At 39.3% G+C, this 18618-nt stretch overlaps 1 protein-coding gene across 4 annotated transcripts in view; it reads right to left on the bottom strand.

Moving 5' to 3' along the window:
* VCL (vinculin) overlaps positions 1-18618 on the bottom strand; it is a 118282-nt gene that overhangs the window by 57375 nt on the left and 42289 nt on the right. For all 4 annotated transcript variants that reach the window (XM_043983335.1, XM_043983336.1, XM_043983337.1 and 1 more), the window contains exons 2-4: positions 17707-17777; positions 836-986; positions 30-138 (exon numbers count right to left, since the gene is read on the bottom strand). In XM_043983335.1, coding sequence (XP_043839270.1) covers positions 30-138; positions 836-986; positions 17707-17777 — 331 coding nt within the window. The remainder of the gene's footprint in view (positions 1-29; positions 139-835; positions 987-17706; positions 17778-18618) is intronic.

Below are 18618 nucleotides of genomic sequence, written 5' to 3'. Positions count from 1 at the left end.
TAATGTGGAGAAAACTATGAGTGTCAAACCTGGTCCCAAATTCTTAGTGTAAGTGACCAAATCCTCCATTGTCTCTACCACTTCTGCCACTGTTAGATATTCCAAAATGCCTTTGCACACACGGATGATTTTGCGGACCTAAAAAGAGAATCACAGAAGGTTCGTTCAGAGACCCACCTAATTCAGTGTAGACCTGGCCACAAATCCCAAACAAGTGGTCATTGAGCTTTCACCTGAAAATTCTCCTGAAGGGAATACACTCCCTCCCAAAGCAGCCCACCACATGTTTGGATAGCTGGCACTGTAAGGAAGTTTCTCCCTATAGCAAGCCTAAATAGGCCTCCCTGAAACAGCTTTCCTTTGTAACTATTCCTCTATGACCAATCAGAACGAGTCTAACCTTGTCTCAACTGAGAGCCCTTCAAAGAAAAGTCAGTGTGTTGAATTAAGCAAAGAAATGCTACTAAGTTAAACAGATGATGATAGTGATATATAGATATTAACATTTCATCACCACATTAAATAAACTTAAATTCCCTAACAATAAAGCCAATAACTTTAAGATCAACTTCGGAGTGGGTGTGTATAATCGGCTCATTCTCACAGCGCCTTAGAAAGTGGGTGGCAAACATAATCCCTGCTTTGTTGGAAAATCAGAGGTCAAAAAGAAAAGGGCTTTGACCCCCAAATAGCTAATTAAGGGAGCTGGGAAGAGAGAGGACCTAAATATTTCTAATTGTTTGGTGTACTGAGTTCCTGCTATGGACACTAATAATTCACCCTTTCTGCTATGGAGGAAGAAAATATACAATGTTCTCAAGAATAAGATACCTACCTCGGCCTCATCAAAGGTGAGGAGCAAGTCAGATGTTCCAGAAAGTATACCCCTTGACCCATCAATCAGGTAATCGCGAGCTGGCACGGAGTAAGGATCTGCCTGAAGCATCTGGGCTGCCTGGACAAGCTTGGTACAAGCATTTTCAACCCTGTGTAGAGTAGAATGGCAATTAATAATACTCTCTGACTGATGCCAAAAGGAAGAACATGTGCAAATGCAAATGATCATTCATTCTTTTACTGTACACTCGAAGAAAAAAGAAAGCCCAACAGTCAATCTTTTGCTCATTTATTCATTCAACAAACATTTACTCATGCACCATCTCGGGGATGGCTGAGGTTGTAAACCTGGGAAACTGGAAGCATGGTAGGTACCACAACACAACTGGTGACTAATTCTGTCAAGAAACTATACATAGGGGGCAGCTAGGTGGTGCAGTGGATAAAGCACCGGCCCTGGATTCAGGAGGACCTGAGTTCAAATCTGGCCTCAGACACTTGACCATTACTAGTTGTGTGACCCTGGGCAAGTCACTTAACCTTCACTGCCTCACAAAAACCAAAACCAAAACCAAACAAAACAAACTATACCTAGTTGACTAGGTGGACCTGTGGAGTTTGAGATGCCTAGGAAACATCCATGTGGTGAGGTCAAGCAGGAAACTCATACGGAAATGGAGCTCAAGAAAGAGACTGGGGTGAATATACACATTTGGAAGTCATGTACACAAAGATAATTGAGTTCAAGGGAACTGGTGAAACCATCAAGGGAGAGAAAGAAGACAGCAAAGTCTTGGAGGGCAGCCAAAGCTAGGGGCAGGGCATAGATGATAACACAAATAACATTCAGCAGAAAGGAGCAATCAAACAGACAGGAGAACCAGAAGAAGGCTTTGTCATGAAAACCAAAGAAGGATGCAATATCTGAAGGGGAAATGGGGAGAGAGGTCAACAGTGTGAAAAGCTAGAGATAAAAAGGAGGATGACTAAGAATTTAGCCACTGAGATATTGGTAAACTTGTCATAGGCTACTATAAAGAGAGGATTCTTATTCGGGCACAGACAAAGTGGTGCCTTCAGATGTCTCTTCTAGCTCGGCCAGCCTATGAGTCTCCACTCTAGCATCCTGAATCTTGCTAAGTGCTTGGTGCCTTTTTGCCCATGTCCATGAACCATCCTGTGAGTTTTAATAATGGTTCTTTCTACCTCCCGAGAGAGAACACTTTCAATGAGGATGGGAGAGAAAAATGATAACAGTTTGTGAGGGTGAAAGAATCAAGTGAAGATTTTTTTAAGGGATAGAAGACATTTGGCATGTATGTAGGATGCAGGGAAGGAGCCAATGGATAAAGAGAGTTTGAAAATACAATTAGAGTGATGAAAGGGGTAAGTTCCCCCAAATGGAAGAGGATTAAGGCCAAGGGCAACACTGTAACTGGGAATTCTAGTATCTAGTGCTAATTCAGTGTGTCTCTATGGGGAGGTGTCTAGGAAAAAGGAATGTAATGTATGACCACTTGTCTATGGCTGAGATAACCTGGAGACAGAGGTTCATGGGAGTTGAGGAGGCTGAAGAAAAAAGGGGAAAAAAACCTGACAGACCAACACATTTGAAGGGAACAGGGTACGAAGCAGAAAAGATGCCAACATAGCTCATACCACACTAAGTTCAGTATGAGTCAGGTACTGTACCTATAAGGAAGGAGGAACAACCTGAACGTCTATATAGGGCACAATAACAAAGATCTGGACAGATGGAAAGAATTGTAAAGGTGGTCTCCAGGTGACAGTGGCAAGGGGAGGGCTAAAAGTATCATGAAGGAGCCAAGAGCATACTAGCTCCTCTCCTGGCTCTGCATGTCAGGGGGTCTGCCCAAGAGAAAGCTCCCTATCGGGAAATACCAAAAACTCAAAGAACATGAGATCTAGATCGTAGATTTGGGACTGGACAAGACCTAATCCAGGCCCTTCATTTTATACAGAATTATGAAAACTGTGGCCCACAGGGATGAAGTGAGCCATTCACAGGGTTAAGTGGTAGAGCCAGGATTCAGATGTAGGCGATTTCAGGATTCTAACTTCAGCAATTTTTTCAACAGCCCCACACAGAGGAGAGTTCCAGACAAGACAAGAAAATGGAAGGCAGAAAAACATCCTGACTAGGCTGGTACAGAGTTAAGTATTGGGTTGGTACAGTAACAGACAGGGAAGGCTACCTGGCTGGTGCAGGTCCCCAGGCCAAGAAACGCTGAGAGGCTATGGGGAGTAGGAGGCAGCAAAGAGAAAGAGAGAAGGGTCTGCCCCGACCCTACCCTGATGAAAAGGTTAATAGGTAAATGGGCTGAATGATCACTGAAGGATAGAAGGTGGAGACCAGAGGAAAGAGCAGAAGATAGAAAGAAATGGCCCAGTTGTTAGGCTGGGTAGGAAGCTGGTATCTAGGGTGGGACCCCTGTGACACTGAGGTAGTTCTAGCTCACATCAAAAGCACAAATGGGGGGGCGTGTCTTGGCAAGAAAAGCAATCTCTTCCTTCAAGACTGGAACAAAGGAGGATAGAATAAGGAATAGTGTTGGAGGGATCTGAGGTAAACAATTGGAGAGAAGAAGCTCAAAACTGACAATTTATTTTCTATCCAGTTAGATTACAGATGTTGTCATAAAAATATTTGTAAGAGACAAAAGTGTTACTGAGAGGAACATTATCAAAATCTAAGTCCATGGAAGTCAAATACTCCCAGGAACAAAGGGTATTCATACTTTGGGACCTCTTCTTTATACAAATTCTGTCAGCGTGCATACTTATCCCTTTACACCATCATAACAATCATAACTACTCATTTAGATACTGCTTTTAATTAAAAGCAAGACTTTGTTGGGCAAGGGGGAGGGCAGAATTAAAGAAGGGAGGGAAGGAGGGGAAAAGTGTGAGCAAGAGATAATTCTCCTTGCTGTTATGTACCCTGTACTCCAACTAGCCCTACCAACTACTAGCCTTACCAACACTTCCAAGCAGGACCATTCTTGGCAAAACTGTTAAATGGGTGAAATCTGTCTTTGGGGGCCACTATCTTGTCTTTCAGCAGCCTTCTCTTCCCTTGTTGTAGCCTTCTCCTCCTAATTCTGGAAACAAATGCTTCTGTCTTCTTTTCTATCAAAACCTGGGATCAAGTTCTGGAAAGGATCTGATGATTTAATTCATGCTAAAATATATATATGACTGATGAGGCTTACTGTGTTGCCCCTTACAGAGAGCAGGAAGTTCTGGGAATGGAGTTCTGATGGATTTTCAGACATCCACAACCAGTCAACAGTCAATCCATGAACCTTTTCAATCATGAGTGGCTACCTAGTTCATTACCCTGTACCCACTCAGAATGACAGAAGGATGACAGAATCATAGAGTTGATATGGAAGAGGCCTTAGAGATCAACTATTTCATTCATTTCACAAATAAGGAAAGTGAGGCTCAGAAGCTTCCCCAAGGTTTTCATGGACAGTAAGCAAGAGAGCCAGAATTTGAACCCAGGTCCCATGACTCTAAATCCAGCACTCTTTACACTGGATCAAAATGCCTCTCAATCCCTATTTCATATGTAATCTTCAACCATCCAATGAGCATCTTTTAAGCACCTATGTGCCAGGTACTGGGCTTACAGGGACAAAAATGAAATTGTCTCTGCTATCCATGAGCACAGAGTCTTTCAAGTGAGACACATACATATTTAAGTAACAACACCAAAAAAAAAATACAATGTAAGAAATCTACAAGTAGCATGGGGGTTCAGAAAAGTTTTTGTGGAAATAGTGGTATTGAAGCTGAATTCTGAGGAGGAAAAAACAAAACAAAAAAACCAAGAGACTCCAAGAGGTTGAGATGTGGGGAGAGAACTTTCCCTGCATGCCTGAGGAGCAGTGCACATCACACAGACACATGCAGCAGGGAGAAAAACAAGAAGGCTAGTTTGGCTGGCATGTAAAGGACATGAAGGGGAATCATTGATAATAAGGCCAGAAATATAGGCTGGGGCTAGGCTGTAAAGGGCTTAAATTGACAAAGTTTACATTTGATCCTAGAGGCAAGTGGGAGCCAGTGAAGTTCATGGGGTAGCAGCATAGTCTGATCTGTGCTTTAGGAGAATCAATTTAGCAGATGACTGGAGAATGACTTATAAAGGGGAAATATGAAGCAGGGAGACCAATTATGTCTACCTCAAATTTAAAGAAGATAAATAACAGACAAATATCTTAAAAGTCTAAAGTAGCCATTTGAATATAAAATTATATTTTCTCATTGAAAAGCAGAATAAAATAAGAAAAAACATTGGTGCTGAAGCCAATCTGAGTTCTAAGTCAGATGGAAGTGTAGGACCCTGGATATGACCCTTAGAGACCTCATAGAATCTTGTTTTCTTCAGGTGTAAAATGGTGATAATGGTACTTTTTTATGTAGCTCAGAGGTGTCACACTTAAGGCCCAGGGGCTAAGTAGCCAGTTAAAGGATAGAGCATGGCCCAACCAAATTAAACTGTCATTGGAAAAGGTTTAACACCTGTGCATAAACTGGATTTAAGGGAGGCAGAGCTGCTAGAATCATCAGTCTCACTCTCTTCCTGAGTCACGAAAGTCCAATGGCAGGACAAGAGTCAAAATGAAAATAAACATACAACCTAAGATTAATTTGTGGTTTTCTAAGTAAATATGCGGTTGACAGAAATCCTTCTGAACAGTTTCAAGGCCCTCTTTCTATTTGAGTTTGAGACCACTGATCTAGCTCACAGGACAGCTGTGAACAAAGCCATATAGAAATTACTTCTTGTCTTCTGACACTGTATCCTTCCCAGTTAGTATTTATCTTCTTATTTTAACAGAAACACTTAAATCGTACTGTTGGTATTATAGTACCAACCGACATACTTGACTCCAGAAGAAGATGCCATTCTGAAAAAGGTCAAAGATCTTGGCCTATTAGTCATCTGGAAATCTGAGCTGGAGCCACCCCCACAGTTATGATTCACAGAAATGGTGGCTGGAGAGTTAGTCACTAAGACAGTTATAATTTGTAGAAACAAGGCCCACAAGTAATTGGGAACATGGTGTATGTATACACTTGATAGGCTTTGAGTGAGTTTACCATGTAGCAAGTGTACAACACAAGATTCAACAGGACAGACAGTAACATGTAAAACAAATAAAACAAAATGTTCCAGCCTACTTGCTCTCAAACTTAAAAGTACCATTGGCTTCATCAGTGAATATCTTCTTGATTTGTTCAAACTGTACAGTACACTGCAAAGAGGCCTCATTCTATTAATGTCAAACAGTGATAGTGGGAAGACCTGTATGTGTACGCTTGGAAATAGAATTAAAAAGCAGTGAGTCAGGGGCAGCTAGGTGGCGCAGTGGATAGAGCACCGGCCCTGGAGTCAGGAGTACCTGAGTTCAAATCCTGTCTCAGACACTTGACACTTACTAGCTGTGTGACCCTGGGCAAGTCACTTAACCCCCATTGCCTCACCAAAAAAAAAAAAAAAAAAGAAATTAAAAAAAAAAAAGCAGTGAGTCATACTGAAAGCATCCAAAACCACATAAGAGCACAACTCATTCTCCCTGCCAAGACATGTACATGGTGATACAGACCTAAACAAAAATAAACAAAAAAACAAAAGCCACCAAAAAACCCACCACTAATTACATCAAAATAATTCATTTCAAACTAGAACAAGTTCTTAAGACAGATCTGGTTTAAGCGTCTAAGTAAAGTAAAGCATAAGATGGGCAGGAAGCAGTGTAGGCCCTCATCAGTAAACTCAGTGGTAAATTATTTGGCCACATCAACCCATGAAACAAAGAAAAAAATACAAAATGATTCTCATTCTTGTGTGACCCCCTCCAGTGGTAGAAAGGGGGAGGCAGAAGGCACTAATAATCACACCATTTTCAGACTATGAATGAATATCTGCTTGCTTTACTGGGGGAACTGTCAATGTGAAATCCTAATTTAGCGACTAACCAACATACATACTACAGGAGGATCCGAATTCTATTGATATGGACATTCTCACTATTAATGAAATCAGAACATAAAAGGAAGGAAGGACAAACAAAAAGCTGATAGAGATGGTTTTACTGGGCTTCCAATGACAAAAGGAAACATGAGGCACTCCATCATAAGTACAGGGCTCGGCATATGCATTTGCAAAAAGGTCAGCTTACACAAACATCTGTTACCAAGGATAGAGAAGTAGAGGAATTCTAGAAAGAACTTGATTGTACCCTCCACAATAAATCAACATGTTGTTATTCAATATTCAATTACTTCACTGCAAAGGGAAAATGTTGAAAAATGTATTTGGTGAAAGTATGGTTCAGGAATAAGAAAGGAGAGTGGCAAACAGCCTGTAGTCTATACAAAAACCTCCTTCCCATATATTTTAAATACTCACTTAAAGAAAGCTGTGGAGTGGGGAAAGGGGAGAATTGGAACACACTGGACACACTGAATAAAGAATAATGTCACAAAAGTTCAAGTTAATCTTATTCTAACATACAGGTGTAAGGAATTAATTGTGATTTGGGGTTTTCATAGCCCTGTCTTTGCTTCATTATAGTCAGACTAAAAAAAAAAATGTAGGCTTGAAAAGCCTAAGAGAGGATGAGTGTGTACTTTGGGAGATAATTGAGCAAACAAGAGGAACTCTACCACAGGGAACATTTATTGAAACTAAGTAACTAAGCCTCCCCTAATAGCTCCCCCACACCCACATGGGCCTCACCAGATTATAATGGGGACAGCCCATGTGGGTGTGCTAAGCCAACTGGAGACTCAGCATGACTAAGAAACCGCCCCTTCCTGTGGGAGAGACAGTTAGAGGCAGTTAGATTCTGAGAAGAGAGTGTTCTGAGACAGGGAAGGAAAGAAGGTAGACAGAGGAGCTGTTGGTGTTTGATCTTCAGACAAAAACAGAAGAGACTGCAAGCTAATTCTCATTAGAGCTACAGATTTCAGGTTGGTGGTGAGTTTGTGTTTTTTTATGCAAAGCTAGCTCTTTTGGATCTAGCTAGGCTAGAGCAGGTTTCAGGATGCCTGGGGCCTTTTTAACCCCAGAGATTTAAATTCTTTCCCATTGACCCTAGCTCTATTAATCTCACTTGTGTTCCCATTAATAAACCTGTTTTGTTTTGGAAAGAGGCTGTTTCTTTTTCTTACCCCAATACTACAGCGAGCCTGCCCAATTAACTCTTCCCATACTAAATTTTGCCCTTACACAGGAAATGACTGGCTGACTAGCTGATAGTAACAAATCAACTGTCTATATACAAGCAAACCATTGATTTATTAAAGAAATGGCCAAAATCAAAACCAACCATAAGAAAAAAAATTCAAATATATGGCAAGCAACTGAGGCAACTCTAACAAGATATAAACAAGCTGTTGGTACTGACAATAGAAATGAAAAAAGAATGGGTATTGACATATAAACTCACCATTTCCTAAGTCTAAGCAATATAACTCAACAGCCATAATGAAAAAACAAACAAACAACAAAAAACCCCTAGAAACTGCTTCAACCAGGGAAGACATCTGATCCTGACAAACTGAAAGAAATGGCAACAAAAAGAAACAACATTCTATAATATAAACTCACCTGTGAAATCAGTAGATAAAGCATTGAATTTAATCAGAAAACCTATATGCAAACTCTAGCTCTGCCATTTAGAAACTGAGTGAACACAAGCCAGTCATTGAAATTCTTGGTGTCTCAGTTTGCTCATCTGCAAAATAGAAACACTGGGCCAACCACACTATCTACCTCAAAGACCTATGAAGATGAAAATGGAACATATATGTATATATATACACATGTATATAATAATGTATATCCACACAGACACTTTATATATTGTACACACACAGAGTGCTTTGTCCAAATGAACGTATGTTATTCCCTCTTTGAATCAAATCTAGTGAGAGTAGGGTTGAAACAATGTTTACCCCTCCCCTTCTTTCTATTGTAACAGGTTTTTTTCACCTCTTCATTGATGCAATTCTACCCCATTCCAACTCCCCTTTCCTCTTCTCTCTATAAACTCCCTTTTTAACCCCTTAATTTTCCTTGTATCATCACATCAAAGACAATTTATATTTATATCCTCTGTGTATAATCCTTCTGTCTGCCCAAATACATATACAGTTCTCAAGAGTTATAAGTATTATTTTCCCGTGTAGGGATGTAAACAGTTTAACCTTTTTGAGTAACTTTTTCCCCCCTGTTTACCTTTTAAACTTCTCTTGAGTCTTGTATGTTAAGATTGAATTTTCTATTCAGTTCTGGTCTTTTCATCAGGAAACCTTGAAAGTCCCCAATTTCATCTTTTCCCCCAAAAGAGAATGCTTAGTTTTGCTGGGTAATAGATTCTTGGCTGCAATCCAAGCTCCTTTGCCTTCCTGAATATCATATTCCAAGCCTTGTGATCCTTTAATGTAGAAACTGCCAGGTCCTGAGCAATCCTGACTGTGGCTCCATGATATTTAAATTGCTTCTTTCTGGCTGCTTGGAGTATTTTCTCCTTCACCTGATAATTCTGGAATGTGGCTACAATATTCCCTGGAGTTTTCCTTTTGGGGTCTCTTTCAGGAGGTGATCAGTGGATTCTTTCAAAGACAATCTTATCCTCTGATTCTATAATATCAAGGCAGTTCTCCTTAATAATTTCCTGGAATATGGTGTCTAGACTCTTTTTCTGCCTCATGACTTTCAGACAATCAATGATTCTCAGATTGTCTCTCCTGGATCTGTTTTTCCAGGTCAGTTGTCTTTCCAATGAGGTATTTCACATTTTCTTCTATTTTTTCATTCTTTTGATTCTGCTTGACTGATTCCTGGTGTCTCATGGATTCATTATCTTCCAACTGTTCAATTTTAATTTTTTTTTTTGTGAGGCAATTGGGGTTAAGGTGACCTTGCCCAGGGTCACACAGCTAGTAAGTGTTAAGTGTCTGAGGCCGGGTTTGAACTCAGGTACTCCTGACTCCAGGGCTGGTGCTCTATCCACTTCACCACCTAGCTGCCCCAAATTATTAATAATAGGGGTTTTGGGGGGGTTGGGGCCAGTAAGAGTTAAGTGACATGCCCAGGGTCACACAGCTAGTTAAGTGTCAAGTGTCTGAGGTCGGATTTGAACTCAGGTCCTCCTGAATCCAGGGCCAGGGCTTTTATCCACTGTGCCACCTAGCTGTTCCCCCCTGCCATTTTAATTTTTAAGGCATTGTTTTCTTCAGTGAGATTATGCACTTTTTTTCCATTTGGCCAAATGAATTTTTTAAGGAATTGTTTTCTTCAGTCAATCTTGTGCTTCCTTTTGCAAGCTGCTGATTTCTTTTTTCATAATTTCATAATTTTCTTGTGTTGCTTTCATTTCTCTCCCCATTTCTCTCAATTAATTTTTAAAATCCTTTTTGAGCTCTTCCAAGAAGGCTTTTTTGTTCTTGAAACCAATTCATATTCCTTCTTGAGGCTTCACACTGAGGCAATTTGGGAGTACTGTCCTCATCTGAGTTTGTGTTTGCCTCTCAATGGTGAGTTTTCTCCAACTTTTCTTGTTTTGCATGATCAATCAATTGATGAGCCTAGAAGTCTTCCTCCAAGTCCTTCTAAATTTCAAAGGAATCAAATGTCTCTGTGCCTCCTTGCTCTGAAAACCTAATTATTAAAGATCTCCACCAAAGGTTCTTTTTTAAAAGTGAAGAGTAGAAGAAATAAGCCAGGAATGATTTCTTCATCACCAAGCTACTTAGAAATGTTTTCCAAGTTGTTCAGATCACTCAGAGTTCACCAGAGGGAAGATCATATTTAAGATTTCATAAATTGTTTTATTTGGGGAAGTTTGTGAAAAGCAATGGCATCCAACTGGGCTCAATGCGGAAAGCTCAAAGGTGAACTATTTAAAGCCTGAGAGCTTGCTCCAGGTCAAAAAATGCAGAAGCAGCTGTCAAACATGAATGAATATTTAAGGAAAATTTGGCCACAGGAATTTGGGGACAGTATCTTTTATTATACCAGTAACAGAAAAGGTCACAGATTCACATTAAACACACACACGTACAGCACATTCTTTCTGCACACAGTTAAGTGCCAGTGCTTATAGGGGCCATGAGAATGAATTCTAAATAAAGACACTCCCTTGTCTTTTACAAAAGAACCTACAGGAGAATTTTAAAATGTGAATTTCGCCACAATTAATTTCAATTTGTTTATTTAGTTTGGACCTATGATTTCACTGAAAGAAGAAAAAGATAATAGCAGGAGCTAAGATATGTGAAAACTGGCTATTATTTCAAGTTAAAAGAAAGCCAAAACAAGTATGTTTTAATCCTGTTACAAGGTTCTCTTAGCAACTGAAGAATGGAAATACGATGGTTTAAAATTATATTGTAATCGTGTTAAAAGATAAACAAAAATTAGAAGTCTGAAATAGGCCAGTCACTAGGAAATGTAGCTTATGTATGGCATCATTCAATAGTGATATACTCTATAAATCCAAACATTCAGTAAAATCCTTTATCAAACAGCCAGAATAATTCAAGAAAGAATCAACTGACACTGTTTAGAGGAATATTGAGGCTAAAAATGAAAGCATTTTACAGTTTAGAATAGTAATATAATTTGCTAGCCTTAAAGACTGGGTAGTTTTAATAGGAGATGGTAGGAGGTACATTTAAGGCCCAGTGACCAACATGAACAAAAAACAAGTAAGAAAGTGGAGAATAAAGAGCCTGCTGGGGGAAGAGCAAATTTGATGTGGAGAATTGTTGGAAATAAACCGGAATGTCAGGTTCCAACTAGAGCCAGGGCTAGAGGCCGGACACTGACAGCACAACATACAAGGGGACATGGGATCCTTCCTTAGATTCCTTTTACTTGTAATGCCACAAAACTTTTTTTCTCCGTGGCATTTATTTTATGATTAAGTATTTATTTTTATGATAAGTCAAGTTGTGTAGGATAGAGTGAAACTTCAAAGCCTTTAGTGGAAAGCCAGAGGGAGCAGGATAATAAAGCCTTGTCTGAGATACACAAATGGTGGATCTGGCTGAAGCCAAACTGGAAAATCTTGAAACTGAAGTATTTATACTTTATTCTAAAGTTAATAGGAGCCATTGAACAGCTCTGAATACTGAGTAATGTGATCATATCTCTTCATTACTCTGGCAGAGATGTGCAGGATGGGTGGAAGGAGAGAGAGGAGAGGAAGAGGGAGGGAGGGGTAGAAAGAGAGAGAGATGGACGAGGGGGACGAAAAGAAAAAAGGAGAGGGAGAAAACCTGAACAAAGATCATGAAACCTGAAAGGAAAAGGAGGAAAAAGTGAAAAGGATGTGAAAGAAAGTAGAGATAGAATTAATAAGACTTGATTGCTGATTATATAAAGAGAATATAGGCAATACAGCAGAGATGCAAATGGGAGGAGGTCTATGAAATCTGAATCAGAGGAAAAAAGGTAAAAAGAGGTGAAAGAGGAGCAGCTAGGTGGCACAGTGGATAGAGCACCGGCCCTGGAGTCAGGGCGTACCTGAGTTCAAATCCGGCCTCAGACACTTAACACTTAGCTGTGTAACCCTAGGCAAGTCACTTAACCCCAATGCCTCACTTAAAAAAAAAAAAAGGTGAAAGATGTAATATAACCCATAGATAGATTTCTACTTGACACCTCCAGATTGGCTTAAAATGATTGACAAAAGAGACAAATGACAAATTTTTGAGGGGGTTGTGGGAAAACAAGCAAATTTATGCACTGTTGCTGGAGCTATAAGTTCATCTAAGCCATTCTGAAAAGCAACCTTGAAATTTATGGCCAAAAGTCAGTAAACTGCCCAATACCCTTTGACCCAGCAATACCACTACTAGGTCCATACCCAAATGAGACCAAAGAAAGATGAAAAGTCCCCCATTTGTACAATATTATATAGTTCTTTTTCATAGTAGCAAAAAATGAAAACTAAGGGGTTGTCCTCCTGCTGGGGAATAGAAAAATAATATGTAATGTAATGAGATATTTAATTATAATTGTGAAATGGAACAATTTGAGAGGAAACAGGAAAAAACCTTTATAAACCGATGCAGAATTAACAGAACTAGGAGAATAATTTATACAATGACATTACAGAGAAAAACAATTTGAAAAGCTTTTTAATTCTAACCAATAACAATGATAAACCACAGCTCTGGAAGACCACAGATGAAGCATGCTACATCTGCACCTCTTCACAGAAACATTATAGACTTATTTTGCAAAATGAGGCATACATTTTTTGGATACAGACAATGTGGGATTTTGTTTTTCTGAACTATGTTTGTCATGAAGGTTTTCTTTTTCTTTCTTTCTTCCTCTCTTTTTTGTTGGCAAACAATTGGTAGAAGAGATAATAAATTCTTATAATAATTACAAGAAAGTTGATGACAGCTTTTGTCTGAATAAGGATTTTATTAATTACTGATCAAATGAAGCTGAACCAGCTAGAGCCATACCTGGGGGAGAAAGATGACTATAAAAAGTAAAACTTTGGTAGCGAGCCCCAATGTGAAGAGTTTAGCCTTAGTAAAGGTCATGTTTTACACAAGTCAGACCTGTGCCTTAGGAAGATTATTTATTAGCAGTTATGTGGAAAATGGAATAGAGAGGAAGGGGACTAAGCAGAAAAATGAATTGGGAATCTCTCACAGTAGACCAGAGGGGAGATCATGAAAATCTGACAAACAGTGGCAGAGACAAGAAGACTCATAAAAGATATTACGGAGGTAGAACTGAAAGACTTGCAAGTATTTGGATGTTGAGGGAGGGGTGCCAAAGGCCAAGAAGAAGTCAAGAAGACTGCCCACCAGAACAAATGGGAAATGGTGGTTGCTCCTAAAAGAAGTAGAAGTCTGGAGGAAGGACACAATCAGGGCAAAATAGAATATGTTCTGTTAGACATGTTATGTTAGAGATGCCTATGGGACATCAAGCAAAATATGCCCAACAAGCAGTAGGTAATGCAAACCTGGAGGTTAGGAGAAAGGTCAGGATTGGTATAAAAGATCTGTAGGTCATCTCCATAAGGATGATGACTGAACCAATGGGAGCTAACGGGATCATCAAAAGAGAGAGTGCAGAAGGAAAACAGAAGAGTAGCTAATACAGAGCAGCACTGAGGAAGATGATGATGATCCAGCAAAGGAGGACTGAGAAGGAGCAGAAGAGTCAGGATAGGTAAGAGGAGGACCAAAAAAGAGCAGTGACAGGAAGAGAAAGCATATGGGAAGAGGAAATGGTCAATCAGCAAGTTAATAAGTATGAAGTGCCTACTATGTGCCAGACACAGTGCTAAGGACTTGGGGGCTACAAAGAAAGGCAAAAAACCAGTCCCTGCCCTCAAGGAGCTTACATTCTAATGGGGAAGAAGTCAAGGAAGGATGATGCCTTGGCTTTAGCAATTAAGAGATCATTGAAGAAAGTTTGCTTTGGTCAAGAGCTGATAAGTGAGTTGGTGAGGAAGTTGTTGCTGTAGTGATACTGTCTCTATTTGCTCCCCTCTCCTGAAAACCCTCAGCAACCTGGTTTCTGACTTTATTATAAGTTACCTTTTTTTTTTTTTTTGCAGGGCAGTGAGGGTTAAGTGACTTGCCCAGGGTCACACAGTTATTAAGTGTCAAGTGTCTGAGGCCAGATTTGAACTCAGGTCCTCCTGAATCCAGGGCTGGTGCTTTATCCACTGTGCCATCTAGCTGCCCCCCCCCCATCCCATGACCTCTTTTTTTGTTTGTTTTTTGTTTTTTTAATTTTTGCAAGGCAATGGGGGTTAAGTGACTTGCCCAGGGTCACACAGCTAGTTAAGTGTCAAGTGTCTGAGGCTGGATTTGAACTCAGGTACTCCTGAATCCAAGGCCAGTGCTTTTATCCACTGCGCCCACCTAGCTGCCCCCCCCATGACCTCTTAATTTCCAAATCCAAGGCTCTTTTCTCTGTCCTCATCTTTTCTGACCTTTCTGCTTGCACTGGGACAGTTGCTCACACTATCCTCTCTCTTGGTTCTCCTCCTGTCTGACCATTCCATAGCCTGCCTTATTGAAGTACAATCCATATCATGACTCCTCATTACGGGCGTACTTTTATTCACCTTCACATCCTAAGGTCTCTGTCCTGGGCCATCTTCTTTTCTCTCTACACTCTCTGAGAGACCTCATCAGCTCCTATCGGTTGAATCATCATCTATTTGCAGATAAGACCCAGACAGGTATGGTATGGTAGACAGAAAGCTGGCCTCCAAGCCAGGAAGACCTGGATTCAAGTCCCATCTCTGATCCACCTAAGCTGCCCCTAGTTTCAGATTCTTTTTAAAAAAGAATTCTTGGGGCAGCTAGGTAGATAGAGCAACCAGCCCTAGATTCAAGAGTACCTGAGTTCAAAATTTTGTCTCAGACACTTGACACTTAACTAGCTGTGGACCCTGGGCAAGCACTTAACGCGCCATTGCCTCACCCAAAAAATAAAAAATAAATAAATCTTTCCCTAATATTAGGAATGATACAAGTTTGGGTTCTGATTTTAAGTATCTTACATGGTTTTCTTTGCATTTTTTCTTTATTAATTTTATTCTTTTTCAATTAATAAGGATTTATTTTCTCTTCTTCCAACCTCCCCCACCTACTGAAAAATTCAAAACCAAAACCCTTCACACAATCATGAATAGTCAAAACAAATTCCCACATCAGCCGAGTTCACAAATGTGGCTCAAACCTGCCTCTTGAGTCCCTCACTTTCTTTGTCAGGAGGGCTTCTTCTACTTCTTCTCATCATCATCATTCACCATCAGTTCCCTGAAATGATGGTTTCGGTATCCTGCATATACATGTGCTGTCCTGATCAGGTTCTTAAAAGTTTTCCAGGCTGTTAGTTGTTACATTGTTGTTAGTGTAATTGCATAAACTGTTCCCTAGGTTCTTCTCACTCCACTCCTCATCAGTTGATACAACTCTCCCCAAGTTTGCTGAAACAATCCCTTCTGTCATTTCTTGGCATAGATATACACATCTGTCAACCTCAAAGGGATACTTCCATCTCCAGGCTTTTGAGCCCCCTGACCATTCTCCTGTAGGTGTTTTAGGTTGGAAGCAATGTAGGCTTCCAAAGCCAATAAGCCAAAATAGGAACTTTATGTCAATAGACAAAAAGAGCCAAGATTTTTGCCTCAAAGCAATGACATGATTAGAGAGATACAGAATAACTTCACAGAGAATTTTTAGGGTACAAACAATTTTTAAATTCTGCAAAAGGCCTGCAAATAAGCCACCACTCGGTATGGCAGTTTACTAACAGCTTCTGCATTTGTAGTATTTTGGTGATAAAATGCAAGTCTCTTAAACCAAGCTTTTGCTTTAGGTACTTTAAATTTAATTGATTTAGAATTTTAATTTAGTTAATTAATTTGCTTTAATTAATTTAATTTAAATTAAAATAGACTCACCCCCCGGGTACAATGGAAAGGTATGTGATGCAAAATGAATGCCACCACCTTCATGAAGCTTCCTTTAATCTTCCACCTTGCCCCCCACAACACACATACCTTCCCTGTCAAAAGTAAGCTATCCCTCCTCCTTCTGTCTCTTATAACACTTTCCAATTTCTCCTGTGGAATGACCACATTCTACTCTGTATTGTGACTATGCTGTACACATCTCCCACTAGATTATAAACTCCTTGGGAGCAGGAACTATGTTTTATTCATCTTCACATCCTCCTCCCAGCACCCCCCAGCACCTCATCACTTCACAGCACAGTGATCTGCATATACAGGTATTTAATCAATACTTGTTCAGTTGAATTAAATTACAATCTATTAGACTCCAAGGACCATTTTTAAAAGTTACTAAGCTGACAGAACAGCACATAAAAAAATTGAATCATAAAATGTTAGAACAGAAAGAAATCTCTTTAAAGAGACCAACCAAAGAACACTGTTCAGAATGTCAAAAGAATCCAGTAAAAAGGAGCACCTAGATAGTGCAGTGGATAGAGCACCAGCCCTGAAGTCAGGAGGAACCTGAGTTCAAATCTGGCCTCTGACACTTGACACTTAACTAGCTGTGTGACCCTGGGCAAGTCCACTTAACCCTGACTGCCTCACCAAAAAAAAAAAAAAAGAATTCAGTAAAAACCAATGATTTTTGTATCTTAGTTTCTAACACATGAAGAATAAAGCTTGCAGAAATTAAATAGTCTTAAGTATGATATTGCAGAAGGACCCATTCAAACAAGCAAAAATAATTTATTCTCAGTAAAAAAAAATCATTCTTATTTAATTATTGGAAAAATGCGTATTGTCTCCACAGCCCATGGGAAATCGGAACTAAAGTCCGACAGTGTAGAAGAAGACATATACACTCTTGTTTTTAAGTCTTGTCTACAATGGGACAATAGACAATCTGAATGTTACAAATTAGAGTCACAAGGCAAATGTTAACCAACAATATAAAGCTCTTCTGCAGTCTCCAGAGCTTCAGTCAGCTTTCCTAAGATATGTCTACAACAAAGCAGACCATCTGCAAAAGCACTTAGTGTAGGATTCAGGTTTTACTCATGACACCAAGTGGGATTCTGGCATAGTTTGAGCTGAAAAACAAACTCACAGAAACTCATGAATGGTAAAAATGTTAATGACTGCAATCAAACCTGAGAATCAAAAGAAGTTATGACTCCTATTTTCAACACAAGACTTACTGAAAGAAATTTTTGCTTCTTAGGTCAATTATTTTTACCTCCTAAGAATGCCAAGATTGAAGCTTCCACTTAGCAAGAGTATTTAGACCAGAGTAGAACTTTTAGTCACTCACTTAATAAATGCTGGCGGCATGTCTCTCTTTAAAATCTGATCTTCGGTAGTCTGAACAGTTTCCTTTCCAACCTGCGAGAGAGGAATAAAGAGCACTGGTTAGCCCTTCAGATCTAGAATTCTAAATCCTCAAAAAATCTGACTATCACATACACATTCCATGGGCAATATAAAAATTTCTAGCGTTAGAACGGCTCTCAAGTCAAAGAAAACTTCCGTAAAATCAGTTAAAATTGTTAAGTCTCTGTATATAAACACTTCCCATAAAAACTCAGCATGGAAATGGGGAAGAGGTAGGGAGTGCTATAAAAGCAATGAAATCTTAGTTTGGTTTAACAGCAATGAAACATTTAATGTCTCTTACCACCAATTTACCTCAAAATCAGTGAGTTGGTCATATTAAATAATGGTCCTTGATTGTATCACATAGCCAAATTTCCATATGGATACTTAATTTTTAAATTATGATAAGTTATCACTTGTAAGCTAAGTACAAACTATCCAACAAGGTAACAGCATGAATTTTAAATATCAGTGACCCACCAATTCCATAAATAATAAATTTAGATAACACTAAAACCAAACGATTAGAAGCCACGATAACCCAACCATAAGGTATTTATTAAACATATGATATCTATAAATTTACTCTATTCAAGAATATTATGATACAGCCATGTAGGATTTGGATTCTACCTTTTACTGTACAAAGCCCTGTATAATAATAAATTACTACAATGTACAAATATCTTATAAATAATTGAGTTATAATACATTTAATGTAAAGTAAGAATGCAACTTTTTTTAAGGCACAGACTTATGGTGCTTTTGATCCCTGAAGTCAATACTCCTTAAATCTGCCACTTGAACCATATGGCCTAGTAATGATTTTTAAGAGAGAAGGAAGAAGAAA

The sequence above is a fragment of the Dromiciops gliroides genome, chromosome 2 (assembly GCF_019393635.1).
Source record: "Dromiciops gliroides isolate mDroGli1 chromosome 2, mDroGli1.pri, whole genome shotgun sequence".
NCBI classification, from domain to species: domain Eukaryota; kingdom Metazoa; phylum Chordata; class Mammalia; order Microbiotheria; family Microbiotheriidae; genus Dromiciops; species Dromiciops gliroides.
Note: the sequence above shows the minus strand (reverse complement) of the source record. Positions and strands in the feature narration are given on the sequence as shown.